This window comes from Papilio xuthus, unplaced genomic scaffold (assembly GCF_000836235.2).
Source record: "Papilio xuthus unplaced genomic scaffold, Pxut_1.1 DF827714.1, whole genome shotgun sequence".
NCBI classification, from domain to species: domain Eukaryota; kingdom Metazoa; phylum Arthropoda; class Insecta; order Lepidoptera; family Papilionidae; genus Papilio; species Papilio xuthus.
The window spans coordinates 2,276,644-2,302,242 of record NW_013530935.1 but is presented as its reverse complement, the minus strand read 5'-3'; the positions used below and the strand labels follow the sequence as shown (position 1 = coordinate 2,302,242).

At 39.9% G+C, this 25,599-nt stretch overlaps 1 protein-coding gene across 1 annotated transcript in view; it reads left to right on the top strand.

The window, feature by feature from the left end:
- Window positions 1-25,599, top strand: part of Delta (neurogenic locus protein delta) — a 32,452-nt gene that overhangs the window by 4,667 nt on the left and 2,186 nt on the right. Inside the window, exons 2-6 of the mRNA XM_013310837.1 lie at window positions 4,509-4,808; window positions 14,936-14,996; window positions 19,827-20,084; window positions 23,896-23,956; window positions 24,129-25,511. Coding sequence (XP_013166291.1) covers window positions 4,509-4,808; window positions 14,936-14,996; window positions 19,827-20,084; window positions 23,896-23,956; window positions 24,129-25,511 — 2,063 coding nt within the window. The remainder of the gene's footprint in view (window positions 1-4,508; window positions 4,809-14,935; window positions 14,997-19,826; window positions 20,085-23,895; window positions 23,957-24,128; window positions 25,512-25,599) is intronic.

Sequence of the window (25,599 nt, the reverse complement as noted above, 5' to 3'; positions counted from 1 at the left end):
AATGTGTCGGCATCAGTATGAATATTGCACAATATTGCCAGGTAACGCATAAAGATGAGTTGCGCGTCTGTGGGTAGTAAGTTAAGGCCGTCTGTCGACAGATATGAATGCGTAAATCCTTTACTATAAAGACTGATTGTAAAGCGTAGGTGTTATTTAGACAAGTAAAAATAATTAAAACCTTCTGCAACGATTGTGTATTACTCAATCGAGTAGGTTTAAATTTAATGATCAATTTACTAAAATAACCTATCGTACATCAATTGATATTGCGAATAAATTTATGGAAGCGTTCAAGCGATTTTCAACCTAATAGTAATGTAGTGCTTTAGTGTGCCGTAACATCGAAATATATCTTGAAACAAGATTGCCAGTATTATTAAAATTGTTTTCCAATATTACATTTCCCTACTGTTTTTTTTTATTATAATTTAATTGACAGTTAGTGATATTTGTTTGTTTTTGCTTGCGTATATATTCTTTAATAGACATAAGCTTTATTTTTTCTAATAAGTTAATTATTAGAATTGTAATTGCAATTGATTTTATTTAAAGTGAAATTTATATTTACCGTACCGTAGATGAGATGTGTTGCAACTACAAAGTACAACACTTCCCATACCATGGTAAGTTAGCGAACACCAACGCTCAACATCCCAAACCGCTTGCGCAATGTCTAAACAACCGCAAAATACCTTATTATGCGCTTTCCTTATACGTTCCCAGCGTCCTACGTCGCCAATTACGACACACGGTTCCCGTTTTGTTTTAAATTGTAAGTATAAAATCCAGGCTGTGCAATTACTATCAAAATCTTTAAGTATTTTAAAAATTTTAACCATTTGTAATTTTGTATGGTTTTCACGGAAATAATGTAATATTATGTGAGCCAGCTTTGTCAGTTACTTAAAAAAAAACCTTTGGAATCCTACGTTCTTTGCAATGCCAGCTGCAAACGGAATTAACGGAACGGACAAAGAGATTGCGACAAAAGTCGAGCGAAAGTCGATCTTCGAAATCGTTTTGTTAGCTTCAAGACGTGTGTCCTTTTATAAAGCGGAGAATTCTTTGTAACTGTACCCTCATTGTTGCAAACATCCCTACGTTTACTTTTATCGTATTTTTTTTAATTGTCAAAAGTCAAAGGCAATCAATTACAGCTGATTTATCAATGGTATACTTTTTGCTCGAATACCTTATTGTGCTTTTTTTAAAGATCATTCAAGGTTAAGTTAAAACTTTTTAAATTTTACGTAAATCGGGACTTTTACTAAGCAGGATCTGCAGCAGTATTTTTAATAAACTGTCTTCAGTTCAATATCTAATTATAAACGGTATGTTTTCATAACATGTGTATGAATGGCGGTTAAAAAAAACAACGCATAAAAAGAGACCATATCGAGCTGTTCCAAAATTAAATTTCCAATTGCGAATTTTGTGCAATGGCCACATCGTCGCGCTATTATAAGACCTGCGTTTCGATGTTTATTTTAACACATTTCGCGTGTGTATAACCAGCCGAGATGAAAAACATTCCCCTGTGTTTCATTATTTCAGCTATTTTTAGACTGCGCTTAACCTGACTCGAACGAGTGTTTACTCTGTTGCCTCACTTGTACAATGCCTCTTTATGTACCCATAACTGGGTATCATTAATTTTGTCTATGGTTATTAAAAAAAATCAAAACAGATGACAAAGGATATCTTTGCATGTTTATGAAATTTTTAATCTGTATTTCAAAGTGGCTGTATCATAGATGTCCTTTGACTTTTCTTAGAACAACAACAATCTCATGTCTAAATGTGAATTCAGTAAGGGCAATAACATTCCGTGTTTTTTAAGATAAATCATTTTGACACGGTAATTTTGTTTAAAATATCGGTGCGCGAGATCGTGGGCATATTGCGCGGCAATTATAACCATAGAAATTGATGTAAAACGATATGTCAGGAGAGATGGTATTACGAGAACGTCGATTAGGTACTCGAAATCAACTAAGAACATTCGTCTGGAGATTACAGAGCGCTGGCTTTACGTATTTTAGTACAATAATGTTTATTTATAGACATGAACAATTAATATTATCTATACATTTAAAATTTACTCTGCAAAGAGGTTAAATTACCTTCTTGCAATGTATACTTACTAATGTTATTTAGATGAAAGATCTGTTTGTTTTTAATAGCTAAGCTTTGAAAGTACTGAATCGAAATATTTCTTTTAACACAATAGCTACATTACGAAGAAGTAATGTAGGATATATTTCCTTATAGTGCATTACTATCGTAATTGTAACGTAACTTGATATTATATTTTTCGAACCATAAATTATATATGTTTGTAGTTTTTTTTTGGATTATGTTTAATGCTTAAATGTTTTTAATAAATTACATACAAGACTTGGTTTTAATTTGTTAAAATATATGCGGGATAAATCACAACAATTAATAAAAAAACATGATCGTTAAAGAACCAAAGATTCAATTTTCCATGTTATAAATGGCTGACAATCTAACTCCATGAGTGTTTATAAACTTGGTACAAGATTCAATTAATTCTCATAGGAGTTGTGATAACGTTAATATAGAGAATGTGGCATTTTTAAACATACGTTATAACAAACAAAGCTGTATTCCATGTGTTTTAATCATAATTATAGGCAACCTTCAAACGGCCATAAACAAAGATTAGGACCTTTTAAAAAGATATTCTTAAACGTCAATCAGACAGTCATCGCGTTAAAATGCCTGAAGACACAATAATATTTCTTATCCGGTAGTTGTTAAGTATTATTTAATTGTTAATTTGTGGCTGGCCTGAGGCGAGGCGCTCTACCACGTACGGCCTTTGCCTTTTTTATACAACTTTTTTTTACGGCCAATCTCGTTGACAGAATCAAAAAGACTTCTAAATTTAAATTGGAAATGTTAACATTTTAATTGTAATGGGATTAACCACAGTTTATCAAATTCCTAGCTACTACTGTGCTATTATAAACAATCCATCAACTTGTTCGAAAAAAAAGGGATGTTTAGAGTGTTGGTATGTTTTTTGGAGGCATTTTTTTGTTTCCGCTCCTACCTGGCGTCGAACCACGTGGATGTGTGAAAATACTTCGTCCTGCTCTGTACAACGTCATTGGAATGAGAGAGGGCATGTTTTGCGTTTTCAGATGTGAAATCCACGGATCCTGACCCCCTGTCACCCGGCAGGAAGTCGAGCCCGAAATCTGGTGTCTTTCTCAGGCGGGTCTTTGTTTAAACGGTGGTTATATTAGGGATCTACAGACCTACCGTCTGTTTACTAGATAAGACATTTTGAATGGATCATTGTTCATTATATTTTTCTTTTGTTTGCGCTGGTTTGGGAAACTCGGCGTCCTTATTGTTGTGTATGGGAAATTTTGACTTTCCTTTGTTAACACAAAAGTTACATCAAGATCTTTATGACGAAAATCTTCAAAAAATATATATTGCAAGGCTTACTGGACTTAGGTAATTTTTAATAAACGCCAAAGTAAATCATTTGTATAGAAAGTTTACAGGAAACAATATATTTTTTACTCTTACTTTAACGACAGCGGCCTCACGTGTCTTGTACAACCGGTAATGTCTACAACTCGGTGGCCACAACTTCCTTCCGATGCCGTATATTCGCATGAAGCTGATAAAAAAATCCATCAACACAGTATGGGCATATAATAAATATATTTCAAACTATTCCATCCCACATGCAACGCGGCCAACTGCACATTCCGTAATATTAAAAGGGCTGTACTACCCTAAAGGGCGACAGTCAGCTATTATTATTCATATAATACAAAAAAGTAACCGGCATTAAGCTACTGTGTTGTCATCTACTTATCTTTCAACGTTATATTGCTTTTTTATCTGTGCCAACGTCAAAATCGTTTAAAACAACGCTGGGGGTTGGACCAGTAAAATTAAAAAAAAAATCATATTGTATCTTGTTTGAAACTTTTTGAACGTAAATGGTGAATAAATACCAGCTTTGTAATATATTTTTTTTGATGTGGGTAGTAATAATAATTATTAATTTAGTGTCAAATGCAAACCCGTACGGTAAAACTTCATCGTCTATTACTCGATAATGTATTTTCACCCTAATGCCCCGAGCACTGGTCCGTTTGAAACTTAATTCTGGCTAGGGGTGATATTACCCCACGTGGTCTACTACCCCACATTCAAGGCATATTTTTATACGTCGCACGAAACCGTTACGTATGCCCAGTTGTGCAAATAATTTTGTTTTCCAAATTTCTTATGTTGACAGCTATATTAGCAGTTTTGTGTCGACTGTCGATTATTGATAAATCAGCTTACGAATGATTTATGTTTTAATTTCAACAAAATAATTTTAATTGCAAATATTCAACAATTACGTTTTATAATTTTTAATATTTCAAACTTATTCTGCCATGACATAATGTGTGCAAAACCTTTGCCTTTTTTTGTATAAAAAATTAACTTGTCATTTTTCTTTCCAGGTGCTGTCATCTGGTTCATTCGAGCTTAGGATAAAAAGTTTTACGAACTCGTTAGGTAGGTTAAGTAGTGGACAGTGCTGTGATGGTTCATCGAATAGTGACGCGCCGTGCTTGGCGCCGTGCAGGACTAAATTCCGAGTGTGCCTCAAGATATACCAAGCTAACATCGATACGACGTCACCGTGCACCTTCGGAGACATCACTACACCAGTGTTGGGAGGCAACTCCCTGGACGTGCCGAACCTCAATGTTGAGGGATTCAGCAATCCCATCGTTTTCCCCTTCGATTTCACGTGGCCGGTAAGTCATTCATATTTTTTATTCTTTAAAAGAAGGTACAAATTAATTATTTAAATTGAGTGTAAGTATAAGGTTAGAATCGTAGATTAAAAACATAATGGTATGTACCTACTACCTAAAATTATAAAAAAATAATACCTAGGTATGTAGTTAGCTTAATAATATAATATTAGACTGAGTATTTTAATTAGGATAAATTGTAATATTTTATTGCCTGTAGCTTAGAACTTTGTACATATGTTATGTCTGTCTACACCACTCGTGTTAAAGTGATTTGTATTTCATCCACATGTCATTTGAACGGTATTTAATAACATATTGTAATGTATAGTATTTCCCGATAAAAGGGATATCCGGGAGCGTTTACTCTGAGAGATTATTTTTAATTATCCCGGACGCTTATTGAGAAGTGGAAAAAAGTTTCCGCTTTTTTTAAACATTTGTGGTATTAAAAATCCCTCAATATCCATTGCCTAGTCCAATAAACAACTGGTTTTTAAAATGCCGATTTAGTAATTAAAAAGGTTGTCGAAGATTCTCAGTCAGAAAATTTAATTTTAAATTCCATAAAAACTAGATAATGATATGTTTTAAATCCTTCTTAAAGTCAATGGTGTTATTAAAAAATGTACACAGCTTAACCTTCAATACAATGGCATTCTCATCTTCGCCGACAATTACGGCGAGGTCGTGCGCGCTCGTGATTCGATATTGTAATTACGTTATTTATTTACCTATTCCGCTTCACAACGATAGCGTCCATCTTAATTGGATCCCTGTGAAATCTCCAGCACAAAACCGCCGCGTGTGTGGACGCGCCTTTACTGGAACTGTTTGTATTTTGTTTAGCGGCTCTCTTCAAATGTCGTACCGACTTGTAATATTTGAGCAAACAACTAAGGCTCGGCCGGCTTGCACAACCGACCATCTGGAGATGCATAGCGTACCATACGACATCAGGTAGGGAATAGGGACGGAACGATATATAAAACTTTTTTTTCATTTCGAACAAAATGGACGCCCGTGTCCGCCTTCCGCCAAGTATCATTACAGATGAATTGGCGCTAAATTGAAACTTCCTGTTTAAATTCATATACAGTTTGTCTATTCCCGGGGCGACATACGACCAGTTGAGCGAAAGCGACGCGAAACGTAGCCCCGTCTATCGAATTTCGTATGTGACAGGTTAAGCTCCAAATGTCCGACGTCGAATTCACGCCATATGGACTTTATCTCACTCGATTGGAACGCTTTAAAATTCCATGTGCCAATGCCCTTTGGCAGTTCAATTTCTATCGATGTCTAACATATGGAGCTTTTGTTTCATCCAGGTTTCTATAATCTGTTTCACGAACCATATCGTTTAGTCAAATAAGTGCCGCGTAATGTATCGGTACAAGAGAATAGGTACGTTACCTTCGTGACTCAGCCGGCAGGTGAACGGAGATTTGCTTGAAAAAGACGCGCGGCGTTCCATTTTCGAAATTCAAATCATTGAATGTTCGTATTCGCATTGTTCTATTTTTAAATTGCTTGTATCACATTAGATGTAATTTTGCGATTCGTTTTTTATTATAATTTTAATTGAAATATGATTCCACGATCGATTCTCGGGTTTCTAACGGCTAATAAACCTGGAACAGTTCGACCAGAACTGTATTAAATAAATCGATTTTATTATCAAGATCGACCCCATCGATAATAGGTCATACAGATATTAATATAACTGACAACATGGTAAGAGAAATTACAAGTAAAACGGCGCGGGGTTAACGACGCGTAGAAACAATTTATCATACAGTCTTTAAAGAAAGAGATGGCTCACTCCGAAAAGAAATCTCATTTGTATTCGTGTGCTCGCGTCGGCGGCTTATTCATTTATTTTACTTTTAAACAATTTGTGTTTGTAAATCATGAATTTATATTGTAATGTGTTCGGGATCTGATGCCCGTTAGCCGTCCGGATGTCGCCGAGGTGAGACCGGATTATAAGCGCGTCGATAGCGGGACGCGTCTCAAATTATGCTCGTTTGTAAGAGCAACGCAGCGGGTTATTAAATGCATCGAGCTGAGGGAACTCACCCTACTAATATGTACGCACTCATTCAGAATTCCAAAGCGGGACCGTTACGATGTTTTAACGCGAAAAAATGCGACCGTACATAATTGAACGTTTTTAAAGATGTAAACACCTGCCCCGCGCGATAATGTAAGACAGAGACACAGCTAAATGTCAAAGTATATGCCCTTACAGCAGGCGACTTGCATTCCGACATCAAGTACAATTTTATAGGCTAAACATTCATGTCTCCTCGACAATAGTTACTGAAATAGATTGTTTATGACGTAACATTTTACTCACAGCTTTTGTTTATTTCCAAACTCTCAACGCTATAAAACACCTAGCACTAACGCATTATGTAGGTAAACGTTAAAAAGAACCTCTTTTGTTGTATTGGCTCCTTTAATTGCGAGATATCCCGGTGGTTGTAGGCATTATGTGTTTTGGCAAGTCACTTTCCCACAATGATTACGGCCGAGGGACGCAGGCCTCACAAAAACATGATAACGCTCACAAAGCGAAGGCGAGCGGTAATAATTAACTGTCGTTTTTTATGTTTACCTTACGATTGTTGTTGCTTTTTATATTTTATAAATAAAAATTAAATCTAACTGTGTTATTTAATGCTGTTAGCTTGATATAGAAACAAAAACAAATACGTATACAGGTATTTTAAACGCATCGATAAAGTCGATCGGGTCGTTTGAGTATAAATTAGCATCGACCATGAGGGCATTGCTATTTGACTTTAAACGTTATGTTTGTTATGTTGCCACTCGATACCTTCCTTTTTTCAAACTGGCAACACTAAGGAAGCTTGTATAATTATAGAATATTCATAGTCTGCATCCTTTTATTAATTGATAAGTTTTAATTAAATTGTTAAAATTTTACTAATAAAATTCGTGCTCAAATAACTATCCTCTTAGTACGAAATTTTGTATATTTTTTGTATAAAGTTTGAATTACGAAACGATTCGGCTAAGAAACAATAGGTAAACGTATCTTAAGAGTGAAGAAATGCGCGTCTTCGTAAGTAGACTAAGCAACGGCGTAACTAATTCTAGAGATTGTTGGTTATTTTGCATGTTTCGTCAGCGCTTCACGGTCCAAATGTAGCCACACATTCGGCGTGAAAGTTGACCATCCTTGGCTTGGTGCAATCGTTGTCGTAATTAAAAGGGCCGTTTGCTCTTTGAAAGTCGTAAAACCATAGTGTACATCTGTATTACCAATAAATTTAGAATTACCACTAGTAGGTAATTATTGCAATATTACCGTAATAAGATGTCAATAACCTCAGCAAAAGGTTAAATGATTATTTACATCTTTCTTACAACGTCCTTTCTCATTATGTAATAGTATAGATTTAATGTTACCGCATTGTATGGTGCGTCTAGTTTACATAGCGGTGTTCTCGCCAATAAACACTAGATCTGTTGTTACAGTAAGCGTATAACATAGTGTTAGTTTCAAGGAAATTAACGTTTCAGTGACGTCAGGTTCGATTTTCAAAACAATAGTACGGTAAAGCACGCGGTGGCTGCCGTTTTCGATCCATTGTCTCGTGAGAAACACCGTTCTTACGACCTCCAGCGGCTTCTCCAATAGAAAGTAACCGGCTGCAGATACACCTGAGTTTTCTTTTTAAATTTATCACTTACTGATATTGGCCGATAATAAAATATTAATAACATTAAACACGCATTTCGCGCCACAAAAACATCGACATTTACGATCGAAATTGCATCATCGAGCGTGCGAATAACATAATCGTTTAAAAATCGAAAAGCGCGCTCCTTCGCACGGATCATCGACTTATTACTTCACGCCGTAACGCGATATCTGTCGCTTATAAACTATAGCCTCGGAAACTTCCGTCTACGTTGTCTTTTTATCGCATAGAGAGCTCTTAATAATTTCCTTTATCTCGATCCACTCGCTTCGGGATCCTCTTAAAATACTTACCCCCACATCCGCTTCTTTTAATATCCAATGAAGCTACGGAATGCTCTCTCGATCCTGTTCTCTCGACACAGTCTTTTATCTCTCTCCTTTCCGACGAACGGCAATTAAAGACGCACAAAAAGAGCGAAATGAAATTCCACGTAAAAGTAGTTCGAAGTGCATGCTTTAGACTGTCGCCGTTGCGAATGCCGATTCCGAGTTACGAATTTAAACAATTATACGGCAATTAACCGAGTTTATTCAACGAGCCGACTTTCATCTTCGCCTAGATGAAGACGCATACAAAAAATCCTATTACTTTGGGTGTACTCGAGGCGCTAAAATAACAGACCGTTCCAATGGGAGCAGATCGTAAATAACGATTAGTCATATTTAGAAGATAAAGAAAATAATCTCATGACGGGTCTGACAGTAAATGAATAGACGGGGAAAACTAAATGTTACCAAAGCCAACGTTAAGAAAACACATCTTTCTCAAATAGGACCCATTTATGGTCATTCTGACATTTTAACTACTCCTACCGGGCATAAATAAACATATCAAAGGCGCCGTAATTACACTGACAAAGAAAAATAAATCGCGTACTCACTTATGAGTTATAAAAAGCATAGATTAAACATAAATAATTACTCGATGTCAATCACAATTCAAATTAGGAACGTGTTTAAGCGGGCGACATCGTAGCGTTCCAAAATTAAATCGGTCTCTCCATTTTAGGTAACCGCTTAAATTTAGGGTTACCATTCTTTATCGGATTCCATAAATTTTATATAATAATAAAGCAAATATTTTTATGTACGTTAAATGTTTTATTTTGTCATTACGTGGAGTAGTTATGTATGTTACAATATAAGAATGCGCACGAAAACTAGCATGCTCTTAATATTTATGATATAATATCCTTCATAAATGAATTATTTAATTCACATTAATTTTTATGAGTTTAAAAATCTTATTAGATGAAAAATAATTCACTGTTATGATGAAAAGATATAAAAATTGTATTAACATAGAGTTAATTTAATATTATGGTAACCCTGTTCCAATTCTATTAGTTCGATTCATATCAAAACGTTCTCACGTCGAGGGAGCTCGGTACTCTCAAATCTGTTGTGATGAAATTCCTCGCGTTCCTGTCTTTATTCATCACACAACAACGGTCGTAGCGTACCATATCCGCAATGTGCAAATGAGTCCTAATCAGTGTTTAGTATGGAAGGTAGTGTACTTACGTATGCCGGACATACTGCCTTGAATTTATCAATGTGTCAAAGGACGAATAGCCTGGGAACTATCAAAAGCGAATAACCTTTACATTACTCTTTGGCATCCATTACTTGGTAAAAAAATATTTGTTTTTTCCTTTTATTTCAAATGAATGTGGATTAAATGAATAATGAATATATTATTTTAAATAAAAAATATGGTTATATAATCGAATAAAAAGCACCTTAAAAACACATTAGCAAATGGTCTTATATTCAATTCATCTCATCGTTTTCGGTGAGTATGCAAAGTAGATTAGTGTAAAAACCGCATTAGATTAAAATCTCATACAAATCATGTCTCAACTCGAATAAGGATTCTTAATTCCGTATGAACAGATCACAAGGTCTTCAAAGCCGAGATTTAATAGGGTTGTCAATAACAATTAAAAGTTCAAAGATAAAAACACAAAATCAATCTTCATATACGTTTTTGTTAAGTTACTTATTGTATAGGTGATATTCAATCGTAAAAAGTAAACTTTAATATGTTTAAGACATTTCTTTTCTATAATCTCGGGAAATTTGATTACAGCTGAGACAACCCTGTCGTTAACCCTTCTCAGAGCGTTATCACCCGATCTACCGTAGCGAGGTCGGCCGACTCGAGAAATTTGTTAGCTCCGCTTTTATTTTTTAATTCTTATGCCTCATTCAAATCATTCCGTTGTTTATTGCCGACATTTTCATTTTTCGAATTCCTTCGATCTGGTGAGACCGGGTGCGTCCAGACGCTGCGAATCCCACCTATGCCATGAGAAATTAAGCTTATTCCTGTGTTCCTTTTTTAAATCCAAATTGAATTTAAAATTCTCCTTTTGCTATTCGGTTAATGTAACTGGCCAGTATACATTTTTTTTTGTTTTCTTAAATCTTTCCATTAATGACAGTGGTTTGTGGAGTGAAGTAAAATGATCACACACAAAGTGTAACATTTCGTTGTGAGTTACGACTGACTCTTTAACATTTTTAATGCTTCGCGGTATTCCCGGCTGGAGTAATTAATCCTTTTATAATGTGACAGAGTTTCTCTAATATCTCTGTTTATTCAGACTTTCGACTATGGCAACACTGGCTAGCGGTTAAATTTTATGATTGCCGTGAGAAATTTTCAACAGTTTAATTTAATTGGAGGATATTAATTGCTACGTTTGCAGATAAAACTAAAAATCTCAGATTTTTTTATTTTACTTTTTTCATAAATGTTACTCACCTTTGTTGTACCAGGACAATAATACAACTTCTAAATTCATTGCCATTGAAATTATTTGATAATGAAATAGAGTGAGACAAAGTAATAAAAAAAACAAATAGTCGTCAGTCATGGTGATTTAGAACGTCATAGGTTGAATAGTTTTGAGAACCGACTTTTGTCTCTGCACGGCGAAGTGCCACTATGCCAACAACTATAATCCGACTGATTTACACTGTACATTCTTTAGAAAGTTGCCTGTACCTCTGACGACATCCTAAATACTATCGCGCTATAGCTTTGAACTCGCCATACTTACTCGTGTTTACCACGAAACTGTTTAGCATTCTAACCGTACCCGTGTACTGTCGCCAATAAAGCGTCGACCTGGATATTTTTTTATAGAATATTCGTACATAAAAATCTTACATTCACACGGTACGAGGTAACATTGTGCGTTATTTATTCAATAAACGCGTTAATGTTTCCGAACTGTTTTGGGTTATTTTTAACAACATCGAGCTTAGCATAATTGAACCGGCCATCTTTTTTTATAATAAATTTTCAGAAGCGTATCTAAAACTGACAGAAGTCTTACAGAAATTATAATTAAGGTCGATGAATCACAGGTTCATCGTTCGTCGGATTCGGTTCAGGAATAGAATGAGATAAAGTTAATTAAAACCATTAATAATTCGGATTAAACGTGTCTGAAACACTTTAACTTCGGACACGTTTGTGGTCCTTCATTAACGTGCATTTCGCATATCTTTTAATTTGATGGACGGTACACGATGCTCCCTCGGCCCGTCTACTTGAACCGGTCCCGTGAACTTGACATTATGCCAATGGATTTTACACCTTATTGTTATCTTGCAAGACATTAAATCGCTTCACGGTTACATTGGGATATAGTTAAATGTAAAAAAAAAACCTGTTCAAACGATGTTACCACACTAGCCAAGTGTGAAATATGAAATCACGATCTCCTCCATTTGCTCGCTGCCTGTTTGTATTCCGAATAACTAGGTATTTTCTTGTGTCGACAGAGGATCGGCCAAGACAGCTTTGATGTTTATAAATACATACCAGATTTTACCAATAGAAATACAAAGGATTTTGTCATTTTTCAATCTCCTAATCTATGGACGTTCAAATTAGCAGCCATAAAAGAATATAATAACAGAACATCTGTTGCCTTCTTAACAAAACAAACAAGCAATGAAACAATAAACAGACAATTGACAATACAATATTTACAAACACGTGGCCAAATGTTGTGGGAAAGTTAAGTCGCAGGATAATTTCTTTTGTTCCCAAAAATATCCCAAACTGTGTTTTACAATAGCTTTAACTACCCAGTTCCCACGTATCCCTGTTCCCTTAATTAATAAAGAAATATACCAAACAAAGATATCGATGTAACATTTAAGGCGTCCTCATAAAACGATTATCGAATAATACCCCAGTTATGGAACACCGATATGGCTCAGTCTATCGCATCTTTCCTTAACTCAATTTAACGCTTCGCACTCAAGATAGAGGTAATGACGGCTCTTTGGGGTTACATTATCTTTATAAATAATAAAATTCTTTGATATTTTATATATTACAAATAAATTATTTTCTTTTATTTGTAATTCTTCGAAATAATAATCTATAGCAAATAAAAAAGTATAGAGGCATCGTTCTAGATAACTTTATGTTGAAAATGTAAAAATGGAACACACCGAAATGCTTATCGACATGTCGTACACCATTTAATAAATAAAGCGAGTTCTACACCGACAAACACCGACAAGTATGTTTCCTTAATTGCCGACTAGCTGGTGACTGGTGAGTGGTGACTGGTGTGCGCGCATTGTGAGTGTATCGCCGCGACGGGCACGTATATATATAAAGCTACCTGCACACGTACGCTTACGTCGTCGGCCGCTTTTTATGGGCCGGCTCCGAGAGTCACTGTCGTGGGAACCGGCATACACTTACAGCCGGCTACAGCTGACCGAAATGCGCTCTCCATACCCGATTAACAAATCAATACATTGTGTACTACGGCTCAACATGTTTGATCGCGAGCGAATCGCCAGCGCTCCGGCCGCGATTCTCCTCCCTAGCCCTACAACAATAAAGTCCACGTTCTATCAAACGATACAAGAAAGGATAAAGCTGAAATTTGTTTATTCAGATCGGTAGCCTGCTTGTTATTCACAGTCAGACGATAACACGTCCGCTCGCTCACGACTCTATACTTTATTAAAAATTCGTCAAAACCCCGACATGTTGGACCGAAAAGAAATCTTTCCTATAGAATAGACTCGTGAGAATCTTAGAAAATGTGATTTCTAGTAACGATTTCCATCCACAATGATGATTGTTAGCAAGTTCCTATGCTAAATAGTTCATTGTTACGTATCGCGATGCAAATAATGTTTTCATTCGTGTCTAATTGACGAAAGGGGACATCTGGCGGTGAAAAATTGAATCATGCGGTAAGGCGAGCGTGTCATATGAAGGAATTAAGTTGACCTTTCATATCCGCCGGGCGCAGCTGCCGGCCCCTTGATTGCCTTTACAACGTTACATAGCTACGCCTCCTTACATTTTATAAGACGTTAATTCTAAACAAAATTACTATTCGATTGAAGTTCCGATGACAACTTTCATATCCAGTCACCTTTCAAATCAAATGTGTAATCAAGAATTCTTAACTTTTTTAAACTCTTTTGTAAACTAATATGGATATACAAATGAGCTAACACTACTGGTTAGTTTCAAAATATTACAACTTTTATCATCATTTCATTTATCAGAATTATCAATAAATGTTCAGTATTATGCATATAAAAAGTAACTCCGTCAGTATGCTCCGACTGCTGGTTTTTTACAATCTCCATGTAGAAAACAATATATGCGCGTTCCTTTACACACGAATAAGCATTTAATCCTTTAGTTCATTTGCGAGAACACGCTGCACTTATGAATCTATTGTCTTCGCTAATTGGAGGTTAATGAACTAGTGAGAGAAGAGCGCGCCATTTTATGGACATTTTCGCATAATCGGGAGTGTTGTAGATTCAGGAGACCATTGATAGTATGAAGCAGGCGCCGGCAAGCTGTCGACTCCTTATCGTATTTAATCGTATTTTCGACAACCGTTTTGCCTCCTTAAGCAAACATTCACAAATGTCAACAAGGCGCTATCAGATAGCAGCCCATTGCAGTACATTTTTTTCAACGCTCGCCCACGGAAACGATGATTCCATATTTGGCCGAGTTATGTACGAATGGACGACGCGAGTATTTTTAGCCCGTATTAATACAATTCTCTCGGCGCGCATCTGCCTCCGACTTCACCTGTCTATCGTGCTTTTAATTTACACTCATCCGCCATCCGCCATACCGAAACGGGTCGTAAACTAAAGGAAATATTTGAAATGCTCGACCGCCGCGCCCATTTTAAAGGTCTCCGGCCCAAGAGATGTTATATCTTGGTTTATCTCACTAGAAGAACGAGACAAACATACTTACTTAATTCTCGTTATAGAACTTTACTGTACGGTTATTCGTGCTTGTTTTTTAATGTTAAGATATGTGTACTTTATGTCACATGTACTAATGTCTTCTTCTTGTTTTCAGGGCACTTTCTCGCTGATTGTCGAAGCGTGGCATGACACGAATGAAACGTCAAGATCTGATGGTAAGTTGTTACGATTTTAATTTATAATGTCGTAATAAAACAAATTTATTTCGTGCATTTGTGTAAAATTCTAAGCACGTTTGCCTCGACTCGCTCATATTCAGGTTTCACTGTAATTCTGGGTGTTTATCGTGCATTTAACGGACAGTATGTATATTTGAATGCTTATATTATCACATCGTGGAAGACAAAAATGTTCCCATGGTGTGGACGCTTGGCGTTCAGGGCACGCCTCGCGGCGCGTGATTCGCGTGCCAATGCGCACCGTATTCTAATAAAGTCAGCCTTCTGTAGGACGAAAATTTAGTAGAAATGTTCTAATGTATTCCGATGGCCGTTGACCGACGCCTGGACGTCAGATAAAATAGAAAAAAAAAGTAATTCGTACGAGCGTTGTGTCAGCTACATTGTAAAACATTTAGCAATTTTTTTGTTATATCTATAAATTCGGCAATCGATATCGTAAGCTCTAAAAGCCCCTCCATAAACTATCGACAACTTTAATATCACATGCGACATGGCGTGACCGAAAAACGATACCAAATGAAATGTAACCAAACGAAACGTAAATACATCATCATGGAGATTGGCGCGTGCATCAATACTCGAAGCTTATCGATACAAATAAAACTTCAAACGCTGGCTGGCATGTAGACTTCAATATACATTTGAATTTCGAATAAGATTATTTAAAAAACATGCCTACCTTTGAATAGCGTTGGGACACCCCCAATTTTTATAATATTCGCGAACTTGCATACCATAGACTATAACAACGCCCATTTCATAATTAGATTCCCAACCCAATGCACTCTGACCGTCATTATTACAAGTCCGCTCTAAAATAATAAAAAAAAACCAGGCGTGATTTACTTAAAAACAGATTCAGAGATATGGTGCGCTACGGAGCCGGTTACCGAAAATCATTAGCGTCCAGAGTGGATAGCTTAGGGATAGGGTAGCCATTTTAAATATTAAAAAATTAGGACTGTCCTTAATTACACGTGCCTCATGTTAGTTTGAAAAGTATTGCCTTTAGTATTACTAAGATTTGCATGTCGATGCTCATACGAAAGTTTTAGAATTATTAACCAATGGTATTATTCCGGTAAAATCCCTTTTTATGGCAACACTAACAAGAGGACGGGTGTATTTTTAATACGGCGCGGGAGCGATGGGCGGCGCCGCATCACTACCGAGAAACGTAACCAACAGAAATCTAATCAAGCATAATAACAGGTTAGAGGCGCAGCAGTTTGTGTGCACTCACTATCTCGCAGCACGATGCTTAATTAAATCACATCTAAGTTTTTTTACTATTTCCAATAGTAACCGGTCGCGACTATCAAAAACTGATACGGCGAACCTACCCTTACTTTTATCTTTGTTCGACGTTGAAAGATATTCAGTCCCAACAATGTAAATTAGACAGATTTTCGTAGTGATATATTCTTTGAACATTACGCAAAGAGACTCTGTATTTACCGATTTACCGAAACAGAACCCAGCGAAGAATTAAATGCATGATAGATTCAGACGTATTGTTCAGAACACAAAGGAATTCTGCAACTTAACAAATCTTAGGGCGACAATAGCCAGCGATCATGCCGCGCTGCTTCAACGAAATCTTTTATACCCCGAGGCTCGCCACACCTGGCATGCTAACGGGCCCCTTACCTATTAAAAAAATATACCACCCGAGGAAGTGAAAATTTCAAGTTTACTTCATCTTTCGTCGTAGGGCTTGCTGGTAAAAAAATTGTAAGCTCCGGAAGATTCAATTTATGATGTGAGCAGGAGGTGCGGAGGGACGACGCGCACATGCCCTCGCGTATGACTCTCTTTGTTTACAGCGTCCCCGCTCACGATATCGCACTGTCTCGATTTACACCTCCATATAGGCGCACCGAGAGCGTGTGAAATGAAGCGTCAAGTGATTCGTGCTCTTGCCAGATATCCGGTATTCAACCGGACTCTACTCAGCTTTTCTACACCAGTTTTAAATGTATATATTTCCGGTATTCACTTATCTGATTGTAAGTCAATTTTATGTTGAGAATTATAAATAATTGTACTTTATCAGTCATCATTTTTATTTAAGAAATTAATGTAAAAAAAAGTTGGTCGGTCGGTAGCGTGTCGCCGCGGGCCAGTCGGCGTATTAAGACTAAGATGGAGTTATCGAGCTATGTGGTGACGTCCGCTTATCTGTCCGTGCGTTATTAGTCAATTCATTACACATGCTCAGAGCTCTCAGTTCCCAGAGCTTTCTCATGATAGTGCCGCTTTAATTGCCTCTCGTCAGCCTTAGAGTTGCGCAATCCGCAATTTGTGGCACCGCAGCGGAACACGATTACCGTTTCCTCAAAAACAATGGACAATTAACGCGTAGAATGACGTGCGAATATTTTTCGTAAAATGACTCTTTTTCGTTAATCCCGCTTAAATGTTAAGTCACGTTCGAAAAGGCGAGCGGGGCCGGGACCGCAAGATTGTTTACCCGCCGCGTCGTGAAGCGCCGCTCAAATTGAAAACTCGTCGAGCATTAGAAGTGGACAGTTTTATAAACAAAAGGAGTGAGTCGTCTGTGTGCACAGGCCATTGATGAAATTCCGTTTCCCACAGCGGCGGCGGCGACGGGCCGCGGCCGGTCGGACCACTGCCAGAACTGAGACGAGCGATTGTACTTAACACAACTCGACTCGAGCCTCGGCTTGCACGCACGCCGATTATTTATTTACCTACTTAAGAATTGATGTATTATAGATTATCGATATATCGACATCAATTGCACATCAGTCACTAATTATACTATAATCTAGATCCAGTCCGGATCTGTTGGAGGTTGTCAATCGCAGTATAATATCGGCGTGCATCCGGCTACAGCGATACGTCCATCGGAAGCTGCATCGCGTGATCGCATCCCGGCGTTTTCTTCAAAATCGCATTTAATGCATCCCAAATCGTCCGCATCCGATGTTTCGTCCAATCTAAATTATCGGTTCGATCGCTTTCTTTTATTTTGTATAACGCTACCTTCACGTTTGCTTTGACCTCTGGCCGTAATAACACGTTGCCTAAACACGTACAACGTCCTCAATTAAATGCCTTATTTATTTATATATTAAAAAGAAGGAGCCTTCATTTTCTATCGTCGTGATTTACGTTGATAGCTGTAATTTGTGATGCTCAAGGTCTTAAACATTATTTAAAATAAGATGCTGTAATTTTCTTGTAAATCATCCGCCGTACGGTATTATGAAATATTAAATGACGGACATAAGTTTGATTATTCTTTGAAGATTAATTATTTATTAAAATGTAAGAAAAACTTTAAACGCGGCAACCCTAAAGCACCTGAGCAGTTGGGCTCACTCACGGTTGCCATAATTCCCCTGCACACATTCGAGCTAAATTGTGCGCGGCCGAGCTCCGCGTTCCCACACATCATTTTTCTAATTCCCCCAACTCTGCAGCCTCACTGTAATAATCTTCGATTGAATATGCATACCTACTTTATAATTAATATGTAATAATGAAATATAATCTTATATAATATAACCTTCATCATAAAGTTGAATCTAGAATTTCAACTGGAACATTATGAAACATTCTCGTCGTATTCTAGACCGCATACTAAACTTTTTACGTAATGACATATCACATGTTCTCGGTTCCTATACGATTGATTTATTCTCTAGATTCCTAATCGGAATAAATCTATATTTATTATGTTTTCGTTCGGTAAGCAGTGAGTGTATCTATGCGTTTTATCTACCAGATTTATTGCCGCGATTGTATCGGCGTAGGCTTAAACGGTTGAATCTCGGACTCTGTTTTAACAGGAATCATCTGTCAGTTGCACAGATTACGGGCGCAGAACTCGCGCCAAAAACGTTCATAAATTACTTACCGTTTAGAAATCAAAAGCGATCCATTTGAATATCGAATGTTTAAGGTATTGTGGCGAAACGCATTAACCTGACTGTTTGATATGAAACAAGAGGTCGTGAGGAATGTGAGATGTGAGATAAGGTCCGTCTCATTACTCGATATCCCCGTACCGCGGACACCAGCCCCACGCAACACAAAGCGCCCATCGGTATCGTATCGGGCCCCGTGCGCCACGAAATTAGTCGGCTACGATCGTTTTTATGTACCTTTTAATTTTGTTTCGCGTCTGGTTTAATTTTATCTGCTGTCGGGATTACCGGCTTAGGAATGTAGCGCCGGGATGGGCAAAAAGACCGACTCGACCGCGAGTGGAAATAAATAAATGTAGGAACTCGGAGATACTGAGGTTTCTCAGCGATCCTCCGTCAGGACGCCGCACTTTTGATGAATGGATCTCGCTGTCTTTTTTAATCTGTGATATTGTTCTGCAGATTTTAAAAAGATTTACTAATGACGTTTATCTTAGCATAATTAAGAGTTTTTTTTGTTTGATCCTCGATTGTCAATATATAAGAATGTATTTAGTAAATCTTTATTAATGAAAACGGGCGCCAAGGAGGCAAAGCAGTGAATCACGCTGGGAACAATGAATTCCCGCGTTCGAATGCGGGCGTCAAATAGACACTAACAGGTCAATTTACTCGTATAACCCTTTCCCACGCCGATAAACAAACGCAGATAATACTTTTTTCGACTTAATCAAATTAAGCGTGTCGTTATCCTCAAGCGAGATTCTGATCTGACGAGCGCACGAACATAGCCTCTATAAACATTGCTTTGTGTAATGCCTTTTCTATGAACATAAATAACTAATACATTACAAATATAAAGTTGTTTTTACAGATTGTTTAACATGCTTTTATTTTTTTCTTTCAGATTCCCTTATAGCCCGTATGACGAAGCAGAGTATAGCGGACGTTGGAGGGCCCTGGGTCGATGAGGAACAGCGGTGGGGTGGACCTGGAGGTGCTCATCTGAGGCTGTCTTACCGAGTGACGTGTGCCGCACATTACTACGGTTCTGGCTGTGAGGTCCTGTGCAGACCAAGGAACGACTCCTTCGGGCATTACACCTGCTCGCCCGCAGGGGAGATCGTCTGCAGACCCGGCTGGACGGGCGACTATTGCTCCAAACGTAAGTGTTTACCATTATCAGATAATTTGATACTAAAGCTACTTGAATATTAAATAATAATTAATACATCAGAATATTTCGTGTCGTAAATTTAATGTTTGTACCGTTCGTATGATAAATCGGCGATACCAGAGTCTCACGAAGCTCGCGTTACAATACACCGGTCGTTTCTAATTACAACCAACTATTGAAATTTCGAGGCGAAAACTATTACACGACATAAATACCGACGCTATTTAAATATAGGACGTCCACCCAATTCTCTCTTCCTCATTAAAACGGGTTACGACAAAAAAAAAAATTCAGCTCCGAACATCCTCTACTAAATGTATTTAATTGGTACTCGCGACCTTTTCACTGGCAACTAGTGGAGCGTTTTCACTTGACTGTCCCGGTTTTGTGCGCACTAACGCCACACCTAGCTGACTCATCACAGGTCACAGGGTCGCAGTATTTTATTTATTTTAATACTTGTAAGGCATCAACCATAGGTTATCCTTTCTATATTTATTATTGTTTATTAATTTCATTTGATTCAAACGTTCCCACAAGAATAGATATGATTAATCAATTTATAAATAACAGTAGATTACGTAAGTCTTGTAAATATTCAATAAACAATTTTCAGACTATTACCTAGATAATTGTAATATCACGTAATACTATCAGATACATTTATTACCGTCGTAAAATACTTTTTACGACTCTTATTAGTCAAGATGGCAACATTGCAAAAAAAATTGGAAATATTCTACATTTCAAAACTTAAAATAATTTACAATGCTCGAATTATTAATTAATGTATAATTTCTAATTATAACAGAGTTAATAACCTCAAATTACTTTATTATTGTTCAACCAAAGCATGCTAAGATTAATGATATTATGAAAATTTTTATTACTAATTGTTCCGTGTTATTTTGTTATGTTAGTTTCCGTGTCAAAAAATGAATAAATAAAAACTGAACTATTTGGATATTTTAATTTAATTGTTGACTTTGAGTGTGTCGGATAATTAATTTATATTGTGACACATTAGAGCTATTCAGTGTCTATGTTATGTACTGCGTGGGGTCTGTCTGTTTGTCGCCGCCAACAAACAAAGCCTGCCGAGATAGGCTTGTAGCCTCACATCAATCAATGTCTACTGCTTCTATATTGTGTATGACGATTACCTAATAAAACATTATGTATAGCAATATAGGATAAATAAGAAAAAAACTTCGTACGATTGAATTAATTTTTCATAACTTTTTTTTTAATTTTTTTCGAATGTTATTAAAAACTCGCTTTAATAATCAAGTTATATGATAGTATAACATATTACGTGTCCATTGATGCGTGCGATTAAAACAATAGATAGGCGTACAATTTGCAATTCCACCGCGCTGACGAACGGACGCGCACAAAAAGGGCCCGTCTAAACCTTTCAAACGGCGCGGCGTGTTGAACAAGGCATCGTAAAACAAGTCCGCGCTAAGATGCATTGTGGCGGGGCGGATGTCATCGCAATCTCAGCCCCACCTGCCGCGGGGTTCCCACACTCGCCGCCGCAAAAAACCCCGCGGTGAGACAGCAGCGCCGTCTCTCTCCCGCCATCCAGTCGTCCCTCTCCCGCCGTCCCGCTCCCACAACAGGGCTGACAACATAATAAACTTTATGCACTGAGATTTATTGATTTTATGATCGAACGTTGTCAATCAATTTGTAGTTGCCAACATGCTACACTGAAATGTAATTTTGATGCACTATTGTGTTGATATAAGTACTAGGTTTAAATGTAACGTTAGTGTAAAATTAGTAGAAAATTATTATAAAAATAAACATTTGTTTATGTTTGAACTTTAAAATTTGCACTCAATAGTGCTTAGGTAATATAATAATATTATAAATACACGACAACCCTACCACGGAGTTTGTATCGTCGATTACGAAAATGTAAAAGCGAGAGAAGCGGCCATAATGAAATGAAAACAACGCCCCGCGCCGGCGCACACGCACGCAGCGGCGACGCACACCACCGACAGCGTGAGCGGCCGCCGAGAGTCGAGCGCCTCGCCGTGAACCGGGTCACAAACACCTTTAGACGAGAAACGAAACGCCAATCGAAATAAACTATACACTTGACCGTGTCACGATACATCGCATCTGCCGAACGGTATCCCACCTTCTGGGAAAGCTTAACGATCCCGAAAACGGAATCGTTTGCATGGCTCGCATGGCCCCCGAGCATTATCCGCAACTCTCGCCCGCTAATGACGGGGTAAACAACGCAATTTCGCCTAATTGTCGAGCCGGCCTCGGTTCTCACGCGCATCCCGAATCGCGAATCCCACGCGGCCCGTGCTTCCCGTCTACAAACAGATGCGATCTCTCAATATTTGCGCAGGACCGCTACATGTGTGACATGTCTAGGGTAGCTTTTTTTCATCGTCTTACCTGGCCTCCGAAAAGCTTCGGCCTACCGACTGAATATCGATTCGAGCTGGTATCGACCAGCTCTTCGTTTTCATTGATAATTAATAAAGCGGTAGGGCGCCGTCGGCCGCCAACACTGACACTTTCGTATAACTTTTACGACTCCCGTTTTACCGATCGCTCAAGGATCAAGATAAGATCGGAGTCGAGTGGCGTCGCTCTAGAGTGGATAGTGCAATGAGCATTAAAACCCGACTACTTCAGACTCTTTGATCCACGCTTTGATGCACCGAAATCAGGCAGGCGCCTTCGCTCCCAAAAACTTTCTTAATATTTAACTATGTAAGGTTAAATAATATTCAAAATTTCATAACGTAAATATAGCTCAACGCCATCCTAACTGAACTAACCTCTCCAATTTGTTAGAGTGAGTCGTAAGCCGATTAGCTCGGTGCACTTTCAGGGGCTTTGTGCAGCGTTGGCGAAGTTTAAACCTGCGTAATGGTGTAGGGGCGCCGGGGGAGGCTAATCTCTTATATCCCGGCGCGCCGGTCGAGATTCATCGTTTCAGCAAAATACACAGAGCGCTTCCTCGTTTAATTTAAACCAGTATAAAGTCGGATTATATGTGATGGAAACGCGAGTCGACAGTAAAATGGCGCCTTAGCATTTTTCTAGTTAGGGGACTAGTAACGGTCGAGCGTCGGTTAGGCTCCCCGCGCTATCTGCCCCCTTTGTATTCGCTCCGATAAGTTGCCCGTGCGCACCCGACCGATACGAGTGCGCGCCACACTTCTTATTTCTAAACACTATTTTTTTCTGGCGGCTTACATTACCACTATTACCTTTGTTATTGACGTCTTCTCGGGTTCACAAACCGCAATGCACTCCGCGCACTCGCGCCGCTCCTCGGCGCACGCTCGCCTGGTACCACCGGTACCTCTACACCGGGGTAAGGTTCGTGGTGTACGGATCGTAAATCACACGGTTAACGACGCGCGTATTACATTTCTAATAATTTACGTTTGTAGAAAATACTCATCTTTTATAATTAATACTGTTAAAAATTACTGTTGCCATAGCGACGGAGTCAATGTAAAACAAAGAAGCGCACACCTGTTACACCTTCGAAATAAAAATGTATTTAATGCGGGTCGTAAACTTTGTTGAGGATGTTATACTGGTTGAGAGATAAATCGACGTGCGCGCGACCTCGCCCCCGGCCCCGGCGGGAGCTCTAACGAACCTCTCTCTTTGTCATTCGTGTCCTTTGCAAACCGAGATGCGGCGAGTGCTCGAAGGATCTGTCGTGATCACAGTGGGTCGCAGTTAGCACGAGCGCTATACGTATTGTGTGTCCGACTGTAACTAAGAAAGGTTTCTTTTGTTTCAGCGCGATGCCTGCCCGGCTGCGACGCGGAGCACGGCCACTGCCTCAAGCCCGACGAATGCATGTGAGTATCCACTTCACACCCCTGTGCTAAACGTTCTAGCTACCTACCTGCCTCCCTCCGCGTCTTTATCCTGCATGCGCCTCATCATTCTCTAAGCGGTGAAAGACACGCTTTTTAGATGCTTGTTATCATGTTGTATTGTTTATTGACTCATGTTTCCTTTTGTTTTCAGCTGTCACTCGGGCTGGGTGGGCGAACTATGTGACCAGTGCGAGAGGCACCCGGGATGCGTGCACGGCACCTGTTCTAAGCCGTGGGACTGCATCTGTGAGGAGGGCTGGGGCGGCCTGTTCTGCAACCAGGACCTCAACTACTGCACAAACCACCGCCCGTGCAGGAACGGCGGCACCTGCCACAACACGGGCCAAGGCAGTTACACCTGCGTCTGCCCCGCAGAGTACACGGGCCCCGACTGCGAGAAGTCGCTGCACTCCTGTGCCGTCCGACCTTGTCGCAACGGGGGAGCCTGTGTACCCGACGAGGGAGGAGAACTGTCCTGCGCCTGCCCTTCTGGGTACGAGGGGGCGCGCTGCGAGACCAGGAGATTGACCTGCGCCGATAGACCTTGCCGCAACGGCGGAACCTGCGAACCCCGCGCCTCCGGCTACGTGTGCATGTGTCCCGCCGGGTACGCCGGAGTCGACTGCGGCCTCGAGGCCGACCCCTGCGCCGCCAACCCTTGCCGGAACGGCGCGACCTGCTCTCGCGCCGGCGACGGCTTTCGCTGCAACTGCAAGTCGGGCTTCCGAGGAAACCGCTGCGAGATCGACATCGACGACTGCGCCGGCATCACGTGCGAGCACGGCGGCACCTGCGTAGACCTGGTGAACGGCCAGCGCTGCCAGTGCGCGCCCGGCTTCCTCGGCCCCCGCTGCGAGACCCGAGTGGACCTGTGCCTCGCGAAGCCTTGCGCGAACGGAGGAGAATGTCTGGTGCTCGACAACGACTACGAGTGTAGGTGCCGGCCGGGCTTCGCCGGCAAGGACTGCAGCATCGACGTGGACGAATGCGCCTCCTCGCCCTGCAGGAACGGAGGCACGTGCAAGGATCGTGTGGACGGCTACACGTGTCTGTGCCCGCGCGGTTGGAGCGGCAAGCTGTGTACGGTGTCGCTGGCCGAGCTGGCAGCCGCGAAACCGGCAGGCGGGCACCTGCGGCGCGTGGGCGACGAGGCTGAGGGCGCGAGTGAGGCGGGCGCGGCGGGAGAGGCGGCGCCGCTGGAGCGCGGGCACGTGGCTCTGATCGCGGCGGCGAGCGCGCTCGTGCCGCTGGTAGCGCTGGCGGCGGGCGCGGCGCTATGCGTGCGGCGGCGGAGAGCGGCGCGGGCGGCGGACGCGGAGGCGCGCGCGCAGAACGCGGCCAACGCAGGCGGGCGCGTCATCCGCAACACGTGGGGCAAGTGCGACGCGCCCGCCGAGTGCCAGAATGCGCACAACGCGGCCGCAGAGGAGTGCAAGCGAAAGACGCTCAACACGGAGAGTGCGGCGCGCCTGCTGGCCGCGCTCGATCCGCGCCTCTCGCGGCTCTCCGCAGACTCCGCCTACTGTGCGAATAGGTCAGTATCTATGCCTTATCTACCTATTATATACTACTTTGTAAAGAAATTTCTGCCACTGCCAACACAGAATTGAGCATAACGATAA